Genomic DNA, 25123 nt, shown 5'->3' on the forward strand with positions numbered 1-25123 from the left:
GTGCGCAAAACGCAAGGGTGTCACGAACACTCTGAAAGTTTCGTTATAGCTCTGCTTGTCAAAATTCGGAGCTTTCGTATCACCAAGTTCATGGCCGTTCCCACAGAGTTGGTGGAGAATTTTAACTATAACTTCTGGGGTTTTACGTGCCAAAATCGCAATATGATAGAGGCACGCCGCAGTGGAGGGCTCTGGAAAATTCGACTACCTGGGGTTTTCTGACATGCACCTAAATATATGTATACACGGCCATTTAGGCGATCTAAGTATAAGGCGGGAATCGAAATCATTTTTTGTTCTTAATGTCCCGTTGAACTCTCAAGTTCCGTGGTACAAATTGATAACAAGCGCACCGTAGACAACATTTTTTATTCATGTTAAAAAAGACATTTGCTCCTCATGGAGGACAGTGATTAATTTCTGCTTTCGTATCGAGCAGCAATAGGAAGAGGGTAGCGTGGGGCGTCGTTTCACTTCTTCAGATTCTGCAGCTTCTTAATCTCCTCGGTCGAAGTGGCCTCCTTCTGTTGCTTCAGCTCCTCGTTGCCAGCCGTGACGCCCCAGTTGTCCGGTCGCGAGAAGGCGCACGAGAAAGGCCGACCCGTGGACGGCCTCAGGCTCTCCCAGTAATGGCGCGACGCTCTGAGGCAATGCAAAGATGAAAGCGTTTGTTAACGATGCGCTGATGTATACAGTAGGGTCCACTGTTAAAGGAAACACTCGAATGCGCACGTTTCATATTGCTGGCCCCTAACTTCAAGTGCTTGTGGAAACATTGTTCAAAAGGAGGCGAAACTGCCAACTACGAGTAGCCTTATGCAAATCTAAGCCACTATGATCTTGCAGGAGAGCGAAATCTCAACATGCCCTGCACGCAAGTGTTCCCTTTAACTGTGAACCCCTCTGTACAGTGTTCAGTAAGTGAAACGCAATAGGCGGCCGGCATGACACCTGGCGCTCTCTTACGCCACCATTGAGCGCTGAGGACACGGATATAACTCGTCATTATAGTACCTAATGAAAGAGAAAGCCTTGTTCCCGCATTATGGCATTTGACTCCCGGGCGAAAACCCCCAATGGCTCATGAAAGCACCAATCGTCATGCAGGCCGACTATAGCGTTTCAATTGCATTCAGTTCCAATTACATCGCAGCGCACCGCACACTTATAGACCATTTTTCTGGGGGCGCTGCCATGTTGCGATGCCAACGCCGCATATCATTCGGCACATTTCGCTTGTACGCGCCATTGTGCATGAGGTTGCGCAACGGCACATGTTGTGTCTCCCTTATGTCCTTTGGTGCCTACGCCCCTTTAACCTCGTAATGCAGTGTGGTTTTACACTACTATGTGTCGTGCGGCTACCACATTGTTGGCATTCTAACTGCAGCTGTGTGGAAAGGTGACAGCGCTGTCTACCGCCTATCTACTGCAAAGCAGGACGAGTCCAATCTAGCTAGGGTGCCTCGATGCCAGCGGACACATCGAGGCGCCCTAAGACTAGCCAGTGAAAAAAAATTGCATGTGCTCAATTCAAATTTCAACAGAACATGGTAAACAGGGAGTGGAGGTTCCCGCTATAATGCCCATACGCCAGAAAAATTTTTCAGTACGTGTTTCGAATATGCCTATTCAGGCTGGCAATTGCAATACCATGAGTGTGCGCCAGGACTACGGAACTATTTGGCATATTCTCTCGGTTTCTCTTGTACGTAATCTTTAATACCAGTAATGCGTCTAATCAATACGTTTTAGGGAGGTGCATCTTAGCGGCATGTGAAAACCTAATCATGCAATCGCAAGTACAGTGCTGTGAAACTTCGGTGATGCGTACATGCGAGGACCAGCAACGTCATTTCATTTTCGTGACGTCACGGCTTTGCAATATCGACGTCTCTAACAACCTACTTGACTGCGCGGAAGCACATGGGGGCGAGAGGTTCAGCAATTCGTAGGTTGCCACTGTATTACAGCACATAATGGAGGCACCGCGATGCATCTGATATTGAAGTTGCTTACTCTACACTCTAAGAAAAAGAAAGCCACGTATACTACTTTCTTTAAAGAGATGAACAATTCGTGAACACGGGGTATCGCTGGAAATGACGTCCCACGACTCTCCGACGAGCGTACGATGATCTCTAAAGAGAGCTCACGCGTCTCATTAAAGAGGGTCATACACTTGGCAAGTCAGGACCAGGTCAGAACTCGGAAAAAAGAGCCAAGGGACTCTTTTTTTTTTTTTTTTGAAGGCGACAGGCTTAGATGCTTCATCAAACGCGAAAATTGACCGGCGTCATGCGGCGTCGGTGCCAATACGAGTGATGCAAAAAATCATCGCCACGAGATGACGTCACCATATGACGCCATCATGACTCCACAAATCGCAGAAATTTGTGACGTCATCTTCATGTCACTATGACGTCATATCACGTGACGTCGCATGATGATGTCATAACGTGACATCGTCGCTTAGTCAAAGGTGGGCCGATCACGGAGGCAGTGCAAAACCACGTTAAGCTGTATTCGCACGACGGACGAAATCGCGATTCGAGCCTGCAGATGGCGTACTACGTCACCATACGTCAGCCGTTCTCGCGTTCCCGCTTCGGTCCGCGCGGAGCGATTCGCGAAACGACGAAGGCCCAAATCACAGTTCGGTTCGTAGGGGAGCAACGTCGAGCATCGAAATCCTGGCTTGTAGCGTGAATTTTCCCCTGTCGTATGAATGCTGGTCGCGGAGAGATCCGAATCACGTCACATGTCACGTGACTCACTCGTCCACGATACGGCGTCCGTCGTGTGAATACAGTTTTAGGTGCGGAAAGCTTTCGGTGGTTGGTGGGGCAGGACCAATACATCGACTGAGAAGAAAAAGAAGATGGCTTTCGCCTTCGAGTCGTCTTATAGGTGAATGCATAAGGGACTCTGCGATTTTTTTTACACGAGAGTGTTTTATCCCGGGGTCCACCACTGCTCCACTGACGTATTTCCGTCACGGATATGACGTTGTAAAATATAAAGACTAACAGTTGGCAAAGAAAGAAACCAGAAGAAAAAGTTCCGTCTCCGGGAGTCGAACTTACGACCCCTCGCTCCGCAGCGAAGGGCGCGAAACGATTCGGCCACAGACGGCACGCTCTTTGCCATGCTAACGGCGAGCTATTTATGTACATCATTTGCCGGTGGCGGTACTCAGAGATCGGTGGTACATCAGCGTGTTTTCGTTATCACTAGACAGATGGTGCGAAGGGCTCGAAGAGAGCGCTTTAAAGGTCGTCGCCCCACGCGGATGAGCGCGCGCCTCTACAAAGCGTGGTCGCTCATGCGCGGGCTTATCTCGTGATGGCGGTGGTGTGTACGTCTTGTGCACTCACCGCAAGTTTGCGTTGAGAGCACGAAGGTCACTTCACCCATTGCAGCGGCCGCTTTTGCGAAAGGAGCGCGCTGCTCACACAGAAATAAGTTACAACGTGTATGTTCGTTCCGTTCGTCCTTTCTGCTTGAGCAGCGCGTTGCAAGTTTCGAGCTGCTTGCCGTTCTTCGCGTGACATTACAATTTGTTGCTGTAGCATTCATTCCTTCGCGCTTGGGGCGAAAGAATGCACAACAAACGCTCAATCACCTCTGTGAAGGCATGTTTCACTTTCGTGTTATAACGGTTCCTATGACAGAGGGATCAGCCATGTTTTTTTTTTCTTAGGGTGTACTTCGTACACCTCAAACTTGACCAACCCGGGAAGGGTAATGGAAGAGTCGTTCTTACCGTGCTCGCACCCAGGGCTTGGTGTGCATGCGCAGACCCTCTCCCCAGGCGTCGTGCTTCTGCGAGGCGTCGGGCAGCACCCCGCCGCGCTCCGCTGACAGTTCCTCGGCGATGGCGCGCACGTGGTATGGCTCGAAGCCGCAGCAGCCGCCGATGTAGCGCACACCCATTTCGTATGCCTCGCGCGCGTAGCGCTGGATGTCCCAACGTGTGCACACGCGGGGCTCCAAGGCTGCGGAAATATATGGGTAAACGTGTTATAAGGCTGCCCAGACAGTCTATAACCTCGTTACAGCGAAGGCAGAACTGAGGGGAAAAATTATAAATCATTCACCTAGGTCGTGCGTAAAATCGGCTGGTTGCTGCATCTGAAATTTTGTACTGCCAAGGTACAGTTGGCGACAAAAGCTTAGAGACCACTAGGTCTAAGAAAACTTTGAATTTTCCCGCAATTTGTGAATGTATTCGCTCGAACTGCACAGTACATGTTGTTAGCGCGTTTACTTAGAGGTCGGAAATCTCAATAAGACTGCTTTCTGAAGCAGCGGGAATATTAAAATTGTTGTGTGTGTATGTCTCGTGGTCACTAAACTTCTGACGCTGACTGTACGTATCTCGTGACGCCCGTATAAAAATATTTGCTTTGCTGAAAGCGATATAATGTAGAATACCCCATTTTTGGTTTCATTGTAACAGGACAATACTCATCGAAAAGAAAAAGGAAAACCGTGGTCGATCACATTTTAGGTACGCACCGTAATATGTGAACGGCACTGGAATCGAATCAAACATGCATTACTTAAACCTTTGACATGACTCCACTTTTCCGGCGGACAGAGATTAGATACAGCATTCTACTGCATATTTATTGTCAATCAGTAAGCGTCATTACTGGCACGCAATGTAATTAGCGCTATGTCGGCCGTTGTTATAACTGACCGCAACACGACTATGGGAATGTCACATTAAGTTGTAACTATGAATCATCAACCGCATGCAGCAGCCTGTCTACGCCCGCCGCAGGGGAAAGCCTCTTCCATGTTTCTCCAGTTAACCCGGTCCTGTGCTTGCTGCGGATGTTATCCCCGCAAACTTCTTAATCCCATCTGCCCACCTAACTTCCTGCCTCCCCTGGCGCCTGCCTTCTTTTAGAATCCAATCTGTTACTCTTAATGACCAGCGGTGGTCTAGCCTTCTCGCTACGCGCTCTACCCATGCACATTTCTCCATGCATTTCTTCGCTGAACCACTGTGCTCTATTCTTCTTTCTTAAGGTTACAGCCATAATTTTTCTTTGCGTGGTTTACTGCGACGTCCTCCATTTAGACTGAACCATTTTCGTAAGCCTCCAGGTTTCTGTGCCGTAGTTAAGTACCAGCACGATGCAGTAAAGCCAGCGGCAATCGTTACTACGTCCGCGTTTAATCTTCGTGCTTTAGACTTCCGATAATGGTTCCCGACTAGCCCAATTTCAACTATCCCTTCTCAACTAGCCAGATCAACCACCTGCATGCTTCTAGCTGTCACTCTATACTTAGTGAACCAACTGTCCCACTCTGCAACTTCAGAATTTGACATTGCGCTTTTAACGCAATAGCGTTAAAGAGCTCGATTCGCAGAGATTGCGGCATCGGCGTCGTTGGTTGTGAGCGAAAAATCAGCGTTGCCCGTGACCGAAAAATCGAGAGAGATGCAAATAAAATAAATAATAAAGATATTTGGTTCGAGTGAGAATCGAACCCAGGCCTGTACGCGATGGACTTCTCACCGAATGGGAACTCCGGAAGGTCGATGAACCCCTGCTTGCCGGCGTCCGGTGTGTGGTATGCGAGAGGCTGCGTGACGAAGTGCGCCTTGAGCCCGGCATCGCGCACGGCATCGATCATGAGCTGCACGCCCTCGAGCACCACGAATGGGTCGAAGTGGCAGTTGATGCCCACAACATCAGCGCCTGTGGAAGAGAGGAGCACAAACAGAAACTATAGATGCTCTAAGCACACACCACGCTTTCCTCTAACAAAGCTAATGCATTCATGAACATCACATTAGCGTGTTCGTCTGTCGGTGCTTTTTAACGGTCCCTTATCGCATATGCTACCACATAATAATAATAATAATAATTTCTGGAGTTGTACGCGCCAATAACACGATATGATTATGACGCACGCTGTAGTGGGAACTCCGGATTGATTTCGACCAAGTAGCTTTCTTTAACGTCCACCTAAATCTAAGCATACGGGTGTTCTTTGCATTTCATCCCGTCAAAATGTTGTCGCCCGTGGCCAAAAAACGTACCCGCGCACTCAAATGCTACTACAGGAACTACTGAAACAAACTCCGCCTGTGGGAACAAGCTTGAATGAGAATTCACTTACCAGCTTTGACCATGCGCACTGCGCAATCACCGGTTGAAACGCCGTGCATGTCTCCTTCGGGTCCGATGCACATGGTGGCAACCACCGGTAGCCCCGTCTTCTTGCACACCTCAATGGCCATCTCCATCTCTTCGACGTGTTCGAAGTACTGCAGACGTAGAGCAAAGACGCACACAAAACAAACTTGTCACTCAACAACGGTGACTACACGTTGCCAAAATTTCCGTACCATGCTGTTTTTTTTTTTTTTTTTTTTCAAGCTACAATGTGCACTTCAAAGAGTCAACAAGTCCGTCTCAGGTCAGTTAAGATGCGAGTGCTCGTTGGCTGTATGCGGGTGAGTGATCTCTCGGGTTCTTTTCGGCAGGCCAAGAATTCAGACCGGGAGCGTAGGCAGAAATATTTTTCGAGGTGGTGGGGGAACGGGGGTGTTTCAACCACCCTTTATGCGCGTGCGTGTATATATACACATATAAAATTAAAAGATTTCGGGGTAGTTTGAACACCCCCGTTCTGGCTACGACAGTGCTACAGATTGAAGAGGCCCACTAGCTACCTGCATTTCCTTCGAGGCCGCACCTCCTGACCTATATTTCCCGTCGTATCTTTGTTGGATTTTAAATATAGAACATTAGGACAATAGTTCTGACTCCCACGTCATGGTCTAAGGATTATATCCTTTTGACCAACTAATTTAAGTTATCATGAACAATGATCAAGAAAACCCCACACTTCGTGTTGAGTAATTCGCCCTAGCACGATCAGATACTATTCCTGGACATGTCACTGTACACAGATTCTACAATAATCAAGCGATGGCACATTGCGGACTTTTTTTTTTTTGTAAGGACAGCCTGGCTCCGAAGTTTCTGCGGTTCACATTGTGTTATTGTAATATATAAATGTTGAAGGCAACCATCTATTTAACCCTTTGTATCCCAGTATCCATATATGTGGGCAATACATATTAGCGAATTATGATTAGACTAGCCAACGCCTTGCCTTAAAATCAAATTGAAAGGCTAGCATTACTCAGGTATGTTACTTCATACCTGAGTAATGTCAACCTTCCAAATTGTTTTTAAGGCAAGGCATTCGTTAGCTTAATCCCGTTTAGCTCACACGTATTGCCCACATATGTGGACGCTGGGATAATAAAGGGTTATTGCCTTCGTCAGCATTTATTTAAACAGTAGAGGGCGAGCATATAAGTGCGGCAGGTGAATCCGAAACCGCAGTCGTCCAGCTTACCTCACAGATAAGAAAGTCAAGTTCGTTCTTGACGAAGACGTCGACCTGCTTGCGAAACACGTCCTGGACTTCGGCCTTCGGACGACCCGTGAGGTAAGAGGGCGTCTGCGAGATGCCACCTGCCACGAGAGCGTTCTTTTCCTTGGCCACCTCCAGAGCCAAACTGCAGGCCGCCGCGTTGATGTCAGCACCCTGCTCCAAGACACGGCGGCAACGCAATGCGAATGAGGCTGCTGCCGATTGACGAATAAGAATGGACGCAAGCTCCGCCCCCAGAACTGCGGTGCGCTTGCCATTCATGTGCGCAGGAGAGTCTTGCTAGGTGGTTTCTGTTGTAACCGCAAGTACTTTTTCGCTGCTAATATAAGTACTACGCATATTAATAACTAAAAGTTGGTCATTCCTACTTGAAATATTAAGTTTTCCCGAGCAGTGATGTCGGAATCTTTGCTGAAATTTGTCAGGAGTTCAAACTCTTCGACCGAAAACCAGTAAGACGAACATGCGTCCGCATGGGAACATCACCTACCTTAAGCACAGGAAAGGTGCTCGACGTCACAAAAATGAGCAAGCGTAATTGGGTACGGCAGCTATGCAAATTTTCTCTGGGTGGGACAAGAATGGCTGCAGGCTGTAGTGAATAGTCATGGCTGTAGTGATGAGAGTAGGAGGTGTATGCAACTGTGAATTAATTCCTAGAAAATGAAAAACCAGCGTTTTATGCGAGCTGTAGGCAAGATTGCCTAGACGTTTACCGGTTAACTTAGGAACCGCGCAAAGGATGCGTTGGCGCTCACGACACTTTTTTTTTTTAACATAAAGAAATGTGAAACATTGTTTATATACTGTGTCAACTAAACGTAATTAAGCGTAAGTGGGAAGAATGTGTTGAACTGAGTATGGTGCTCAGAATGCGCGGATGTCAAATCTTCCTTTTGGAGTTTCTTGAAATACAGGCTTTGACGGAGTCTCTTCTAGTCTGAAATGGGCGTGTGTCACGAGGTTAATGAGTCAGTTCGCTCTCGTGTAGGTTCGCGAGTAATAAAGGAGATCGCCGGCCAGTAAATAAGAAAACGTTCGGTGAAAGCATTAAAAAGAACGTTTCGGTTCCCCCACGCGTGATTCGTTCATTATCTATATATAATTTTATTGCATTCATCCGTTCGATCTACAGTCTCAACGATAATATTTCTGTTATCTCTGCTGGTACTAATACATTCAAATACAGTTTTTATCCACGTACAATAGATCTATGGAATTTTGTTTCACTTACTTTTTAACGTTATTCTTTTGTGTGTGATTTGTTTTACCAATAATGGTATTTGTTGCATTTTTATTTGTTGTCATACTCGCATTACATAACGTTCACACTCATGCTAGAGGGCTGGAGTATATGCAAATAAATTATTGGACAAATAACTAAATAAAACTAAAGTATGCTATCCGCGATTACATACGAATATTTGCACCAGCATCTCTGAGGAAAACATAACGTCTCTTGAACTATTGTACATCAGCAAGAGTGCGTAAATGCGAGGACCAGCAACTAAGAAGCTCACAGCTAGCTGAACAGGGGTTTCACATTCATGCACAAGATGTGCTCTTTTCTGTCCATATAATAGTTCATGAAGTACAATCAAATGGGGAAATACGTGAATAATTAGCTATGGAATCATTGGCTGTAGGCGAGTGGATTGATAAATAAGGGGCCTGTCGATGGAACACACGCACCGTCAAGTTCTTGCCGGCCAGGTTGCCGCGGTTGATGAGCTTGTCGTCGCTGGCGTAGAAGGTGAACGCCTGCATCACGTCCGAGCCCGAGCGCAGGAACTCTCGGTGAAGTTGCCTGACTGCAAGAAAGGGGTGTTAAGAAAAAAATGTTAAGAAATGGGTGGCTAGTGATGGATCATATCGGCTAAACGGTGGTAAAAAATTGGCTGAGCTTTAACAATTGTAAACCTAGTTATCACGAGCGAAAGCTGTGTCTGGCTTGGTTTTGCAAAGACTGCGCACGGTGTTTCATTAAAGTTAGTCTCTATAGCAAATCTGATGGTGTGTCTCTGTGTTTCTTGAATCCTAATGAAGACAGAATTATGTTTCGTGAAGTAGTCAGCAATAGTGGGAACTTTGGCTTCTCTGTAACGTGCTAATCTGGTCTATCTTTACTCCGGTGTTTTAGCAGGGCCTTTGAGATTTCGCAGCCTGCCGTAAAGCTATATCCAATGGGCGATTGGATTCAGCCTGTCGCTTGCGCTGAAGCGCAGGCAAAGATGGCCTAGCCGACGCGCCATCTATGGTAACACTGAGAAGACCTTCGCCTAGTCCCGTGGTACAGCAGCGGTAGAGTGTAGCAGCGGCGGGTCTCCAAGTGAACGCAGCTGCGACGCCTCTCCGCAGCGGATCACGCGGCGTGACGTCACTAGCACTCTGGCGGCTCAAGGTCATTGCAACGCGATGAATGACCTTGTGAGACATGGCAGAGTAGAGTTTTCTCTCCAATATTGCCTATATAGTGGTGACTGATGTCACCACTGTTACAACACCGACATTGTCTTCATGCAGCGTCAACCCAGTCAGTGAGTTTCCTCCCGACTGTTTTTTTTTTTTCCTTATTGTCCTCCGCTAGTAGCTTACGGTCAGTTTGACGGGGTTGGTATTGCATTTCACTCCGTGGTATGGAACGACAATAAATTACAGGCGCAGTCAGACCTCTCAACGAAACTGACTCGTTATCGAACGCCGTACACAGCTTTTCCATGAAACTTAGCGGTCAGATGATTGACATGTGTATACGCACCGGCCTCCGGGTGCTCGACGGCCGCCTCGGGAGTCCAGGGGCCGGCCTTGACGTAGCCCCTCTTCTCCAGGGCGAACACGAAGCCGCCATCGCCGATCACGACGCTCTTGTCGAGGCGCTCCAACAGTCCTACTTTGGTCTGCAACAATACCATCGAAGTGCGTGGGTCGTCGTTACAAAGCTGCGTCTTGCAAAAGAGTAGCAGAATGATCTCTAGTTGTAACAGTAAAGCGCCTCAAGGACAGGGACACAGGAAGAACACAACAGGTACGAAACGCTCGTGTTGTGTTCGTCCTGTGTCCCTGTCCTTCAAGTGATTTACTGCGATTATGTCACACTAAAAAGGTCGAACATCAGTATTGATTTCTAGTAGAATGATCTGTAGTGACTGTGAGTGGGTTACCATCTAAACCTTATTTTGGTTCAAACGCTACGTTATTCTCGTTACATGTGTTTCAATTACAAGACTGCACACGAGATGAAGCAAATAGCGCGAGATGTAGCAAGATAGAAACAGGCGTTGAAACGGCAGTATTTTGAGGATATTTAATGAAAAATATGCTGTGAACTGGAAGGGCCGTGTAACTGATATAATCAAGAATGCCGACAAAGCCGCGAATTACGCGTACAACGGTGCACTTCCTTGCTTACGAATCTCACGTCCGAATTATTATGCGATTTGAAATGTGGATACTTATAAAGAATCAGGCTTCGCGCAATGAAGAAAGCAAAGAAAAATTCACTCGGAAGGAAATGCCTCATAGGGCGCAGATGCCGATTATGCGATGAATTGTTCACGATATATGTTTCATTTCAAACAGTGTACCGGTGCACACTCTTGCTGTTTCCACGGATCGCAGGCTTCGCACTCCGCAACGAGAACCAGATAAGAGTGCTCGAGCCAGCTTCCACAACTGCGGCGCATCTTTTCCTATCAGCTGATCCTGAGAATACGGTTTGTCCTCCGTGAACCCAAACGCACGTGAAACGCGCTCGGATCTTCGCGAGATCATCGCGATGGAGCTTTGGGGGCGGCTTGGGTATATGAGCTGCTTTTGAAAAGTGGGTGCTGGAACGTTAACTCAAAGACCGGTTATAGCATATGACGCATGCGCAGTGGTGACAACCTAAGGCGAATGCCCACGCAAAGCTCTGTGTGCCCTGACCTAAAGCAATACGTTAAGCTGAACTTTTAAAGGAATCCTGAACCACTTTTCCAAGTAATCATCGAATGACCTCAGTATCGGAGTTTGTTGCCTCAAGAATCGATTGCCGCAGAAATTTCTCGAATGCGCCAAGAACGAGCGGAGTTACATGGAGTTGTCGCACGCTTCAAGCGCTTTCTCTCTTCCGACAAGCCCGCTAGCATGCAGGGAGGGATGGTGCGTGTGAAAGAAGTTACGTCAGCGCGCGTCATGACCTTGATCGCGCGTGATCAAGCGTGATAGCTCTCTTCCGTTGTGATTCCTCTGCGCGCAAGTGTAGCTACTGTGTAATGTTAGCATGCTATATATAGAGCGTGGCTCCGACACGTAGCGGCACCTCGTTGCGAGAAGCGCATCTAGCCCAAACGCCGCTCTTGATTTATGTCGGCTATTGGCCAATGGCATGCTATCTGCTGTTTGACGCCAAACAGCAGGCGACGGCAACTCCGAAGAGAGTGAGCACAGGCCTCTGTATGAAAAGATGGCGTCTGAGAAAATGGCAACTTCGCGCTCCGCTTCTAAGATATACCCTTGCCGGGCACGACTGCAAGATTTGGCCGAGCTGTTCATAGCACTGTCTGCTATCCGCAGGATGTGTTTTCTCACCAAGCCCGAGGGGTGGTTCATGACCCCTCTAACGGTTAACACACCTGCGCCAAAACTGCTGCTGCGAGCATACGACAACGCAAGGTGCGCAAGCACGGTGTAGAAATTCCGGTCTTGCGTCAACAATTGTTTTTCGACTGCGAGAGGAAACACATACTCGAGACTCGCCTCGGGTGCATTTGTGCACGAGACGATAAGCATCACGAGAGAGATCACCCGGCGGGCTCTTATCGTACAAGGAGATAAATCGACGATGTAGCGAAGCTTCGCACGGCAGTGTGATAGCGTGCATCCGTAACAGCCTCATTGTTTATACGCAGGACAAGCGAGTTGATCGGCCGCGACGAAAACAGTTTGCTCCTGCTCCCGAATATGAACTTGAACCCATGAACGTATAAGCATAAACCGTGTGTGCGGTAGAAGTGTAGACATTTGGACGAGTTGGTATAGTTCCATTTTGATGATTTGGTAGCGCAACACTAACAAAGACGAAGAAAAAACATACGGTTGTCCTTGTACGTACTTTCTTCGTCTTTGTTAGAGTTGCGCTGCCAAATTATCAAAATGTGTGCGGACCACGGGGTTGCCGAAAAGCGCTTATTTTTATTAGTAATTAATATGCCGGAAATGAAATTAACGAGCGCACCGGAAAGTTCGCATTGCCTCAGTTGGAATGCAGTCCCGTATTTCAAGTTACATTCATACGCGAAGACACGAATTGTCTTCAATGCCGTGTCGTTCGTCGGTACATTTGAGCTCAGTTTGGGTAGTCGATTACCCAGACACATAAAAATAGCTGCGAATACGCACTCTGTCAGACACGTGTTTTCGATGCGAAAACGTTGATATAACGACACATATATACAGACGGTGAGGGGTCTTGACCAAGTACATTTGAACAGGCAACTGAGGCGTATACTTACTTCAGATTTACTTCCTGTGAAGAGCGAAATGAACAAGATATAAAATGATGTGACATAAAAGCCTGGTTTTCAACATTCAGATTCAGCATTTCAAAAGTTACCGAGCAAACGACATAAACAGTGTCTAAGCAAGTTTCTCTCGGTCACTCGCAGTTATTCTCTCTTTTTTCATCGCTGGCAAATCGGCCACAGTGAGCTACAGGCCTTGTGGTGGTGCTTTGGACTACGAAACCTCTCTTGTTCAAGAGTTTGACGGCATCTAGACCTTCTATAGACCACGCTATAGACGATATCCCCGCGAGTCAAGATGTCACGTCAGCATCGAAGGGCTAGAGTAGATGATGTTGTTCCTTCGCCAGCCGGCTAATTGTGCAATCAATGTGGCTGCTTTCGCTGTTTCTTTCTTCCGTACGTGGCTCCAGAAGTCAACCTAACCTAACATGTGAACCTGTGATTAGAGGTTTATGACTACAGTGGGTTTGGCGACCGGTAGGTTTTAATCACTGAACACTTATGCGGCTACTTCTCCATCGATTCTGCGCTCACTTTCTCTCTTATGCTTGCGCAATTTAGTCGTGCCTTATAACGTACTTCGTTGCGAAATGTGAATGCGACATCAGCATGCTGCCTTCGCTCAGAAGCTTCACGTGTTCACTATGAATAAGTGTTGGGTATATTTTCATTGTATAGTTGACATAACGAAAATGCAAGATACATGGCAGAAAGGTGCGACGAGGAAAAGTGCCCCACCCGTTGTTTTTGCGAAGCAACACTTTTTTACATTTGCCATGGCGTGCTACTTTAATTTACCAGGCATTTGGAGCACTTGTCGAAGCCTGTAACTTTCCGCGCACACTGCGATTATCAATTTATAAGCGACTGGTACTTTCGGGTGCTGCTCTTTACTGGCCACGGTTAGTGCTGACTAGCATCCCTCTCCCTTCTTTTTTTAAACGCGCGAAATGTATTGCTTTCAGCCACCTGGAAGAACGCTACGTTAGTTATCGTTCGTGCAGCAGGTTTGACCGCAGAGTAGGACAGAACATATGGCAGAGCCGGTTTCTTGACGTCACGAAACCGGTTTTATCTCTCCCAATCCGGCTGCGTTACGCAAGCTCTAATGCGTAACTGTTGCACAAAGGGCAACGCCTGACTGTATGACGTGTTGTCGGTCATGTATAACCTTTCGCACTTCGTGTTTTTTTCTCTTGGGTGCTACAAGCAGCTGTATACGATAACATTTTGCGGGCGTCGTGGAAGTTGTGACAGCTGCAGAAGATGACCATTGCAAAAGTCGTCTTTATTTTTGTCTGGAAATGAGTTCGCGGCGACATGCACGAAAGTTCGACAGCGTGGTGCTTTTGCATACACCGGCGCCAACTATAGCATGATCGAAAACAATAAATAAGCAACAAACAGAGAGCGACAGCACACCGGAGGGTATGGTGTTCCGTGCGTTTAAGTCGTGGAGACACATCGTTTTTCCAGAAAAACTTGATAATTGCCTTGGCAATGCTCTACCGAAACTGTCTCAATGTGTTGCTTCGTTTCGGGCAGATAAATTGGTTAGATAGTAGTCTTAGTTAGCGAAGCTCTCTCGCGGCTATGACTATCATTGTTTCATTTATGCTCAAACCTCGAAGGTGGCTTCGAAAATTAGCGTCATTACTACCCACCAACCCCCGCACTACCTGTCTTAACTGCCTGCACACACACAAAACCATTAAGGAGGCGCCGTACGTTTTGAAATAGCCTCTTCCGAGCATAACCGTTACTGTGTGGAAGCGTTACTGTCGCTACAATTGAGAACCGAGTCGTTACCGCCAACAATAATTGCATGCCACCTGAGAAAACAAGTTCACGCAGGCACAGGTTTGCAAAGCGCACGGTCTCACCTTTAGCTGGCAGCGATGTTAATAAGGACATGCCCCCGCGCCGCGCCGCTGCCCCTCAATTTTGCCGGGTCCCCCCCCCGTGTAATTATGCCTTCTTAATGATGGAACCGGCTCCCCATGACCACTGCGGGTCAAGCTGGACAATTTACACTGGCGCCATAATGTTATTTATTATTATTGTCACGATGATAATGATGATATTGTCCAAAAAATGGCACAAACCCACTTAGCGGGATGGGCCAGAAATAACATGCTATTACATGTACAGAAACATAATTAAATATGGAAAAGAGGATGCCATTCATAAACTAGGTGAAGGAATGGATAATACAGTAGTCAGCCTTGGGGAGAAGCGAGCTATCTCGTCAGCCCCTTGCACTAGCAAGCTAGGCCTGGAAACTTCCAGACATGCAGCAAGCACGGTTCGGCGCACAAGAATACAAATTTCATCACTGAAGGTGTGGGTGGTTAATTCTCTGAAGAAAAATATGGAGCGATGCGATGCTTCAGGAACGAACAGGTGGGTACTTCGGGGAACGCCGCTTCTCTGAGTATAGAACGAAATATTTGAGAACAAAAATATCCGTGTTTACAGTATTGAATAAATGCGTGTTGAGGGTTTCTGTGCGGATTCTCGGGCTCGGGTTAAACGGAGGACGCTCCTTTGTTCAGCGATCATCATATCGGGGTTACCGGGTCTGCTAAGCGTAAGGATAACGGAAACTGAAGGATAGAAAAACACAATGGGAGGGGGGGGGGGGGGGGGCTCAGACCCCCCTCCCCCTTCATATTCTTGAAGACCAGGACAGCTGAAGCTTCTCGCGTGATCTCCCCTCTGCCCCCCCACTTCTGTAACCCCCATTCAAAACTAATTGAGGTTGCAACAGGGGCGGAAAGCAGTAATGAGTTTTTGAGTGCATAACGCCAAACCATTCGGGTTCTTTTCTGGAGGAAAACAGCGGGAAACCCACTGACAGCGGGGCGCGAGGAATGTGAGGGGCTCTCGCACATTGTGTATGCACAACGTTCCGAGAAAACGATCGGCGATCATGGTGAAAGCAGCGTTCGCCTGGCTGGAGAACCATCTGCGAACGGGTTCTCCCGACCTTGAACCTCGGTTGGCTGGATTGCTTTGTGGGCTACGAGAGACGCCGTGCATATATAGTGGAGGACTACGGATTATTTCGACCACCCGGGGTTCTTTAACGACCGCTGACATCGCAGGGTACATGGTCCTCTAGCATGTTGTCCCCATATAAATGCGACCGCCGTGGCCGGAATCGAACCCGTGTCTTTCAGGTCAGCAGCCGAGCACTTGAACTTCGTTGTCTCGTCACGATCATCATCATTTTCGGCCTGTCTTTATGTCCTCTGCAGGACGACGGCCACTCCAAATGATATCCGCAAGCGGTTAAAAAAAAAAAGAGGAAAGGGTAAGGCTCGTCGCTCAGGAAGGGTCGCCAGCTTTGAGGCTTGTTGTACGACATTGTATTGATAAGTCAGATGTTATTTGCATGACAAGCATTATTTGACCCTGCATCATGGTGTAGTTGTGTACGTAACTTGTCAGTGTTTGCAGCACTGACCCACACGGCATTACCATATTCAACGGTGTATGCAACAAGTCACGTCTCTCAGCCAAAGAACGACTAGCAACAAAACATTTTTCTTTACTAGTGCGGGCGGCGACGTCGAAAACCACGTGCTAGTACCTTCAGCAAAGGATACATGTGTATCAGTACTTTCAACATCGAAGTTTAACAGAGGCACACTGCACACGCAAAGGCTTCATTTTACCCGAATATCAAGAGTAACTTCTATTTATTTATTTATTTATTTATTTATTTATTTATTTATTTATTTATTTATTTATTTATTTTGACAACACTGGACGTAAAGGTCAGAAAACAAGTCGAATACAATATTGTGTACACAGTGTCAGGGACAGGTTAATGCGCAATACGCAGGAACAATGCAGTTAAGTCCGTCTCTGTGCAGCCATGCAACTTTCAGTGCAATGCAACAATGCAAACACAATTTCTTTTTCGCACGAAAGTGTTTTATGCCCGGGTCCACCACGGCTCCACTGACGTATTTCCGTCACGAATACGACGTAAAATATACACTAACAGTTGACAAAGAAGAAGAAAAAAGATGGTTGATCCCTCCTTCATAGGAATCGGAATAACACGAAAGTAAAGCGTGCCCTTACAGAAGTAACTGAATGTTTACAGAAGTAACTGAATTGATATAAGCGAGTTTGCACAATGTATATTGATGTCTGGCAGCTATAGCACCGTTTACCGTGTACTTAGCTTTAGGTGCACGTTAATGAACTCCAGGTGGTCGAAATTTCCGGATCTCTCCACTACGGCGTCCCTCATAATCACATCGTGGATTTGGGACTTTAAACCCCAGATATTATTATTAATATAGCACCGTTTAACGTGGATGCACCCACTTCGATGATTGGTGGTACATCTCCATTCCGACGACTAACGTCCATGTTCAATGATTAAGCTGCTTTAGCGGCGCGCTGGAAGTATCGAGCTGCTTGCCGTTCTTCGTGTGACATTCCACTTTCTTGCTATCGCATTCATTGCTTCGCCCTTGCGGCGAAACTGTGACTTTTTGCTCGTATCTTTTGAAAGAAACTGCGTAGACAGAAACCTTATGCATCCAAGTGATGGGCGATAAATTGCGCATTTAACATGACTAAAAACCAAAAAATAACATTTTGAAACAGAAAATCGCTTTTCCCACTTGGCCTTGTGGTAGCTGTAGTAGTTAACGGTGAAAGAGTAATCAGAGAACGAGGTGTGATAGCCAGAAGAGCGTAGCATATTGAATGCTAAACTTGTTCGCCATCCCGCGGCATGTTAAAATGCGACTGAACACCACGGCCGCACTAGAGGGAAACTCAAAGTGCGTCATGCCGCCCCGGTATCCCAGCCGCGATTTTTCTCGGGGCGAGCGCGTTAGCGGTGAACGCGGTGTTACAGCCAGGTGAGGCAGGCGCGCGTCGCAGGGCTATTTTCGGCTTGGATAAGCGTGATGCAATGAGCGAGGCCAACGCTTTTGCGACGCTTGGTCTAAGATCGCCGCCTCGCGGTGTGTTAAGGCATTGACAAAATTGAACATCTATTGAAAGCGCGCCGAATGGGATGGACGTGTAACGCGTTGCAGGTGCTAATCGCGGAAGCCACAGTAATGACGAATTACTTTACCGCTCCCAGAGGGCAACACCACCCCGTCGACCGGGAGAGTGGTAGATATAAAAGGCGCGTTTGTAAAGGCTTTGGAGTCTGTGGCCGTGGCGCAGTGGATAGCGTGCCTGGCATCTGTTGCTGCGGACCGAGCTGTCGTGGGTTCGATGCCCGTTGACGGAACTTTTTTCTTTGACATTTGATCATGTAAATTTTTTCTACGTCATTTCCGTGACGGAAATACGTCACTGAAGTCTTGGTGGACCCAGGCATAAAACACTTTCGTGTTAAAAAACTAAAATTCCGTCGCCGGGAGTCGAACCTACGACCCCTCGCTCCGCAACGCGAACCGACTCGGCCACAGATGGCACGGTCCTGAGCATATTAACGGCGAGCTATTTATGTACACCACTTACCGTTGGTGGTACTCAGAGATCGGGGCACTTCATCGTGTCTTCGAGCCTAGTGAGATGGCGCGAAGGGCTCGAAGGGCGCACTTTAAAGGTCGTCGTCCCGCGCGTTGCGATGAGCGCGCGCCTCTACAGGGCGTGGTCGCTCGTTCGCACGTGCTTATCTCGTGATGGGGGGGGGGGGGGGGTTGGTTTGCATGTCTTGTGCTCTCACCGTAACTTTGCGTTGAAGTTACAGAGAGCACGAAGGTCACTTCGCTCGCTGCGGCAGCCGCTTTTGCGAAAGGAGCGCGCTGCTCACACACAAATAAGTTACAACTGTGACAGTTAGTTCGCGTTCATCCTGTGTATACTTATGCGTTCGTTTCGTGCGTCCTCCTTTGGGATTGGGCAGTGCACTTTAACTGTCGAGCTGTGGCAGTTGTTAGTTCGCGCCCATCCTGTGTATGTTCTTTCCGTGCGTCCTTTCTGCTCGAGCAGCGCGTTGCGAGTTTCGAGCTGCTTGCCGTTCTTCGCGACATTACAGTTTGTTGCTATAACATTCATTCCTTCGCCCTTGTGCCTAAACAATAATGCACAACAAACGCTCAACTACGTCTGTGAAGACATGTTTCACTTTCCTGTTATACCGATTCCTGTAACAGAGGGATATGAGCCATGTTTTTTTTTTTTTCTTCTACGTCTGCAATGCTCGTGAGACACTTCAAAATCTGCCGCGGAAAAGCACGAGGCGTAGATAACATCTTGCGTAGTCTCTTCCTTTATCGGGAGCCGGATGTCGTCGAGATTGAGCGTTCGGTTTATTTACTCTACCATGAGTGTTTGCCCAGCTCGGCGCGTGCCGGACAACGTCTGATTATGCAACAAGCCGGGATTGTTTACGGTCTTGACGCGTGCGTGTCTGCATCCGCGCTACACGTGACGCACTCCCTCCTCTTGTCCTAATCTACTTTATGATTACTGCACCCGGTTTTGCACATTGCAACTGCTGTATTGTGCGAAGCATTTGATGTAGTGCGGCAAAGGCATAGTAGTACACGTGTTTTCTGTTGTTATTTTCACTGTTATACGAGCAGATAGCCAACAATTAGCCGATATTAGGCAATGCTGGTACTATGCCAGTAAGCAGGGTAGGCTTCACCAGTGAGTAGGCTTCACCATGTTTACGGAGGGTGCACGTCCTTGAAAGCGCAACGGGGATGTGCCGCAAATGAATGTCGCGTGTAGTTTTACGCTGTAGGTATGCTATAGATGTATATCCTATGATGGACAAATTTCGGAAGGCCAACGTACCCGCCGTGATAAGGGAGACCCGCTGAAGAAGGCAAAGAGAAGGCAATGTTACGGGAAGTGTTGAAGTTTTAAAACGCCGTAGTTGAGGGCTCCGGAAATTTCGATCATCTGGTGTTCTCTAACGTGCACTGACATCGCACCGTACACAGGCCTCTAGCATTTCGCCTCCATCGAAATGCGACCGCCGCGGCCGGAATCGAACCGGTGACCTTCGGGTCAGCAGCCGAGCACCGTAATCACTACACCACCGCGGCGGTCTACTGGCTTCCTTGAGCTGCAGAGTTGGACGGGCAATATCGCCGTGATCCTTATTTAGAACATTCCGCGTGCCTTTACGATGCGGTTATCGGCCTACGTTGTTAGCCCCCGCAAACTACGGGTAATCTTTCTCGGCATGGGGAAGTCGCTCTTCGGACTCTCCGGCCGGGTTCGGTCATAAAACTTTCAGCCTACTTGCCCTGAAGTCTGACACCTGAAGACGCCACGAACAAAAAGTGCTGCTTTTACCTTTACAGCGCAATATGATTTTGCGAGCTGCCAAAAGCTACGAACTGAATCGAAGAGACGGTTAGTTCATCTTTTAGTTGATGCAGCGCTCGCAAAGACGAGGACAAAGCTTAAGAAATACACAGGACGTGCGCTGACTGGTCACCTTTGTGAGTGCTGCACCAACTAAAGGTGATTGCGTACCAACTAGCCCAGTTTTCAGTAAGATAGAGGCGTTAACTCGTGGTCGATAAGCTCGGTAAAAGGCGGCTGCAATTTCTTGTATACTTAAGATAGACATCCGTGCTTTTATCTGAATACGAGTTTCTGCCACAGGACAAGCTCCTGGACAAAAGAAAAATACAAAAAAGATATACCGTTGTTCTTCGATGATGATGATGATGATGATGATGATGATGATGACGAAAACTTTATTTATCCCAAAAGGGGGGACCGACCCAGAGATCAGTTACGCATTGTTCTTCGACTGCTAGCTCCTCGCTATACAAAACATTGGGTTGTCTCTACGATCGGGTGCATTTCACAAAGCTCTTAATTCCATACCACTGGAATCGCTCATCATGTTCGAAAACGCTCCGCACGTACAAGGAAGCGCGCGAAAGGAAACCATCCGCACTATCTGTAAGAGAATCAATGGCTCGATTTGGATGAACAAAGAGAAAAATTTTACATAATTTGAAAAGATTTTATTTATTTATCTTTTATTTATCTATTTATTCATTCATTCATTTATTAAACTTCGACAACTTGGGATTCTTTGTTGTGCACCTGACGCGCACCTATCGAAAACGAACGTTCAGTAATATAGAGGCGGAATCGGAATAAAACGTTGGAACAGCAGAGTGCCTTACAGAACACGCATGCTGGGAAATTCGAAAAAAAAAATTCTAGTCCCACAGCGCTGCGCGCTAAACCGTCTTACAGGAATGTGTAAAATCAAATGAGCATCTCTATAAGCAGTTTAACAATGATGAAGTTAAATTTCTAATCGACCCTATGCTGGCATTGGAAATGCGATAGAGTGGGATTCACTCGGTAACAGCGGCAGAGATGAGATCGCGCAATTAATTGCCTGTAGAGCGTTGTAAGTCGCACCCACGTGGCCTATGGACGCGACTCGCACGACCACCGTGTATTAAATCCAAATCCTGCACCCCCTGTGCCCGAATGTTGATGCAAATAAATTTCAAAGCTGAGAACTAATAACGTCTACGCGTCTTCGGACCTAAGCATATCATTGGACTCGGCTATGTAGGAGCGACGCTGCTTTAAAGGGGCCATGACACCCAATTTTCTATCATAAATCTGTGTTATGTGGATTAATCCTTGTGCATTCAAAAATAAGCTGGCGACATTTTAGTGCATTTGGTCGAGCACTTAATTTATAATCGAATATTTTTATAAACACGCGAGCGGCCCGAGAGTCAGGCGACACTGGTGCACTCGCGAGCCGTGACGTAACAAGCAACTAGCTGTGCAAGCGTCTGCATTGCGGCGAACGATGTTGTTCCGTGGGCAGCTGCACGTGATATCGAGATATTTTAGCTTTCTTCAGCTTCGCACTAAAATTGGACGATTTGCAGCGGCTGAAACTTTAGTAGAAGACGACGGCTCCGTTCGTGCTGCGCATTACGTCACACGCGCCATGGGAAAATGGCGGTCGCCGGCGGTGGGCAGGGTTTACAGCCGGCGACTTCTAGGGCTTGTTTTGCACTGAAATATTCTTTTACACCCCACTTTCGAAATTTGTATATGCATATAGACCCTCTACTTCTAGTTTTCGCTGAAAACCACAAATCTTTGGGCGACCATGTCATGGCCCCTTTAATCATCACTTTGTAAAGCTGGTGGCCGCTGTTCAGAAAAATGTGAGTGCGTGCAACGCGAAAGAACGTATCAGCTGTCTGACCACAAAGATAGGAGGATCACTGCTAAAGCAAATTGATAACTCAGCAGGCGGCAACAACAGGGTCGCCATGCATGTTTTCCGCAGGTATTCGACTCGGCCTCCGTATGCTAACAAAGGGCACGCCAAGATAAGCAGTTTCCAACTGCGACAAACCGCTGATTCGAGCTGAAAGCCTAGACATGAAAGTCTGTACGCAGCAAATTACCGTAACCACACTTGGGCCTATCTGTTATGACGTGTCTAAACTTATCGTACACGAGGAAAAAAGTTCCGGGATCATTAATGCCATGTGGTCTTTTTCATACATTGTGAAACTAAACATGTGCGAAAGGCTGTAACTTTCTCACGAGGTCGAACAGACACCTCGAAGCCCATTTAGCATCGTGACCGAGACATTCTGTTTTGAAGATCTGTTCAATTTCTATTTTCAAGTATAGTTATTTTAAACAGGCTTTCAAAAGTACTTTGTCTACGTCCGGGAAATAATGCGCGCTACATTACAAAGGTCACGTAAATCCTTGAAGAGACGTTTAAACATGCGTTTTGTTTACAACTGATTTTATTTAGCACTGTAATGAAAGATGACTTTGACACGTATAAGCGGCCAATGAATATACGATTCGTTTCGTAAACTTGGTGTATACCGCAGGTTGAGTGTATCTTCATGTTTCGTATGCGGACAGCTGCGTACAGCTCTCCTATAGAAGAGTGTATATAGTATACTAATCGTTTTTCTTTTTTTTTTCTAAACACAAACTCGCTTACTGCCTGAGAGTTCAGTGGTAAATAGGCCGCTGTCCAGTCTATAGAGATTGCGTGTAGATGCTCCAGCCAGTAACACTACCTCATTTCCGTCGTATCACGGCGGAGGTTAAAATCGTGTTTCGGTACGCGTGGTTGCAGTGTGGTTTTATGGACGCCAACTTGGTTCATTTTAAGCCACTGTGCCCGCTGCGTAGCTTGCATGAGTGGCTGTAAGAAATCGTAAGAATACCGTTTCCAGTCTTGCTACTTCGTAGAAACAATTAGCGATGCGTCATAATTCTTAGAGCGACCGCCCTGGACAGGCGTTGGTTTCGGTTTCAATACCCGGACAAGGTCGAATCTTTCATCAACTAGGAAACTTTAGTTCCACGGAAATCTGTATGAATTTCCTTGTAGTTTATGCTATAAATGGGTGTATGTCAATTTTCCCTTTCATAGCCCTTCCTCGACCTTGCGGGATTCCACACAACTGATATGTTGCGAGTATTCCGTGATTCTTGTCCCTCCTTGTCGCTTGCAAGCCTTAAGCACGGGTTGTTGAGAGCTGCGGTGCTGTGCCCAGTCACTGCAGCGCCGCGCCTTGCAAGGACGGGAACGACACTGACACTGAATTGTATAGGTTGCACATGCAAGCCTCAGGTTAAAGCACAGTCCGCTGGTGCACTCTTCGTAAGTTCCACTTCGGTGCCAGATTAAGTTAAACATTCTGCAGACTGCAATGCTATCTTTCGAAGGTGATTGGGCGGCACTAGCGGGCCGACGCGGCCCTGACAGGAAGCATCCATTATCTGCGCGAAAACGCGGCGGCTACAGGAAAGCCGTGCGGGATGCAGGGACGCGGGAGGCAATCAGTAACCGGAGCCCTGTCGAGCAATGGCTGTAGCATCCGGTACGAACCGTTCTGGTCAGCGTGATTTGTCCACGAACGCACTTTAAATGTCTTCAGCACTGTGTATCGCTGGTGTGGTTTAACAGCGGAATGCACTCCGAAAAAGCTATTTTCGCACCATGGTCGGACGTTATTGTTGGAGTATAGTGCGCATATCAACGAGTAGGTACGAACGAACGTGTTACACCTTTCGTGACACTGCTCTCATAAAACTAAGATTCAAATAAGAAAGAATGAATGGGAACAATTGAGAAAAAGAAAACACGTTAATTTCAGTCTTTCCTCCTTGTACCATGGATCAAAAAACGTCGATGATTCTGCCCTCTTGGCAGCTAACACAAGGGAGGGAACAAAGCCTTTACCGAGCACGGGCAAGGCATTCAAAACAGAACTTGTGCTCCACCGACAACACTGGATTCTCACAGGTCTCCGAACGGCAGAATGAGCGGAAGCACTCTTCGTAGGTGTCGAAATTACAAGCAGGAGAGCGTCTCTTCTCGATAAGATTGGAGGGGACACCGGTGTTGCTTTACGGGGAGTCTTGCCATAAATTAAAATAAAAGAAGGAGCATCTCTATAATCGGATAAGAAAAGAACTCGCGCGCCTTCGTAAGGAAAACAGGTCCAACGCTACTCGGCGGGCTCACCATGGCGGTATCTGTTGGGACGTCAGGGCAGCAGAGGGACCACTTGTTGCTCTCCGACACCAGCAGTGGGACGAAGGAATTCGCTCGCGCCCGCGGGAACCCGCCTAAATAGGGGCACGATGTGCACACGGCCCGAAACCCCCGGAGAGGGCTCTCTCTCTCTCTCTCCCGTCATGTGTACATGCTGGTGGCGAAAGCAGCAAAGAAGAAAAGCCTATCGATATATCTTCGGGACTGTATAGTAAGCGCGCTCCCGCTACGGTGCACGTGTCGCGCGTACAGTTGCCCTTCAACTCGGCCCGAGTGGAGATCGGTCTCCGCTCCCGCAGTGCTCTCTCCTCCATCCTCCTTCCTCCCACTACTCAGCCTCCCTTCTTCTCTGCCCAGCAGGGGAGGGAAACACTAACAAGGAAGAGTGCCCGAGGACAAGGAGGATAACAAAGTTGCATCAAACAACAAAAAACGGCGCGCATTTTCTGGCTCTCGTCCGGATCGCAGCGGACTGCGGCCGGTTGAGAGGGAGAGCGGGAGTGTTGGGAGGAGGGGGGCGGTGCCCGGCCAGCACGTGCTGGGAGTCCCATGCCCCCCAGCTCATATTCGTGATAAAGAGGCCACTCCAAGAACAAGACATCGCGCCAAGAGACCACGCGAATGTGAACACAGCCAGATGTCCACACTT

The 25123-nt window shown here is 47.6% G+C and overlaps 1 protein-coding gene across 2 annotated transcripts; it reads right to left on the reverse strand.

The window, feature by feature from the left end:
- Positions 1–362: 362 nt before the first annotated feature.
- Positions 363–24615, reverse strand: LOC119387358 (betaine--homocysteine S-methyltransferase 1). 2 transcript variants are annotated; one of them, XM_037654721.2, is made up of 8 exons: positions 24445–24615; positions 10190–10328; positions 9124–9242; positions 7393–7584; positions 6142–6289; positions 5535–5717; positions 3767–3998; positions 363–642 (listed from the first exon to the last, which is right to left on the reverse strand). In XM_037654721.2, exons 1-8 carry the CDS (start codon positions 24445–24447, stop codon positions 471–473), a joined length of 1188 nt encoding a protein of 395 aa, XP_037510649.1. In that variant the 5' UTR covers positions 24448–24615; the 3' UTR covers positions 363–470. The 2 variants fall into 2 exon arrangements, with proteins under 2 accessions (XP_037510649.1, XP_037510648.1); XM_037654720.2 differs by lacking the exon at positions 24445–24615 and having other exon boundaries at positions 10190–10343.
- Positions 24616–25123: the final 508 nt, after the last annotated feature.

Source organism: Rhipicephalus sanguineus, chromosome 3 (assembly GCF_013339695.2).
Source record: "Rhipicephalus sanguineus isolate Rsan-2018 chromosome 3, BIME_Rsan_1.4, whole genome shotgun sequence".
NCBI classification, from domain to species: domain Eukaryota; kingdom Metazoa; phylum Arthropoda; class Arachnida; order Ixodida; family Ixodidae; genus Rhipicephalus; species Rhipicephalus sanguineus.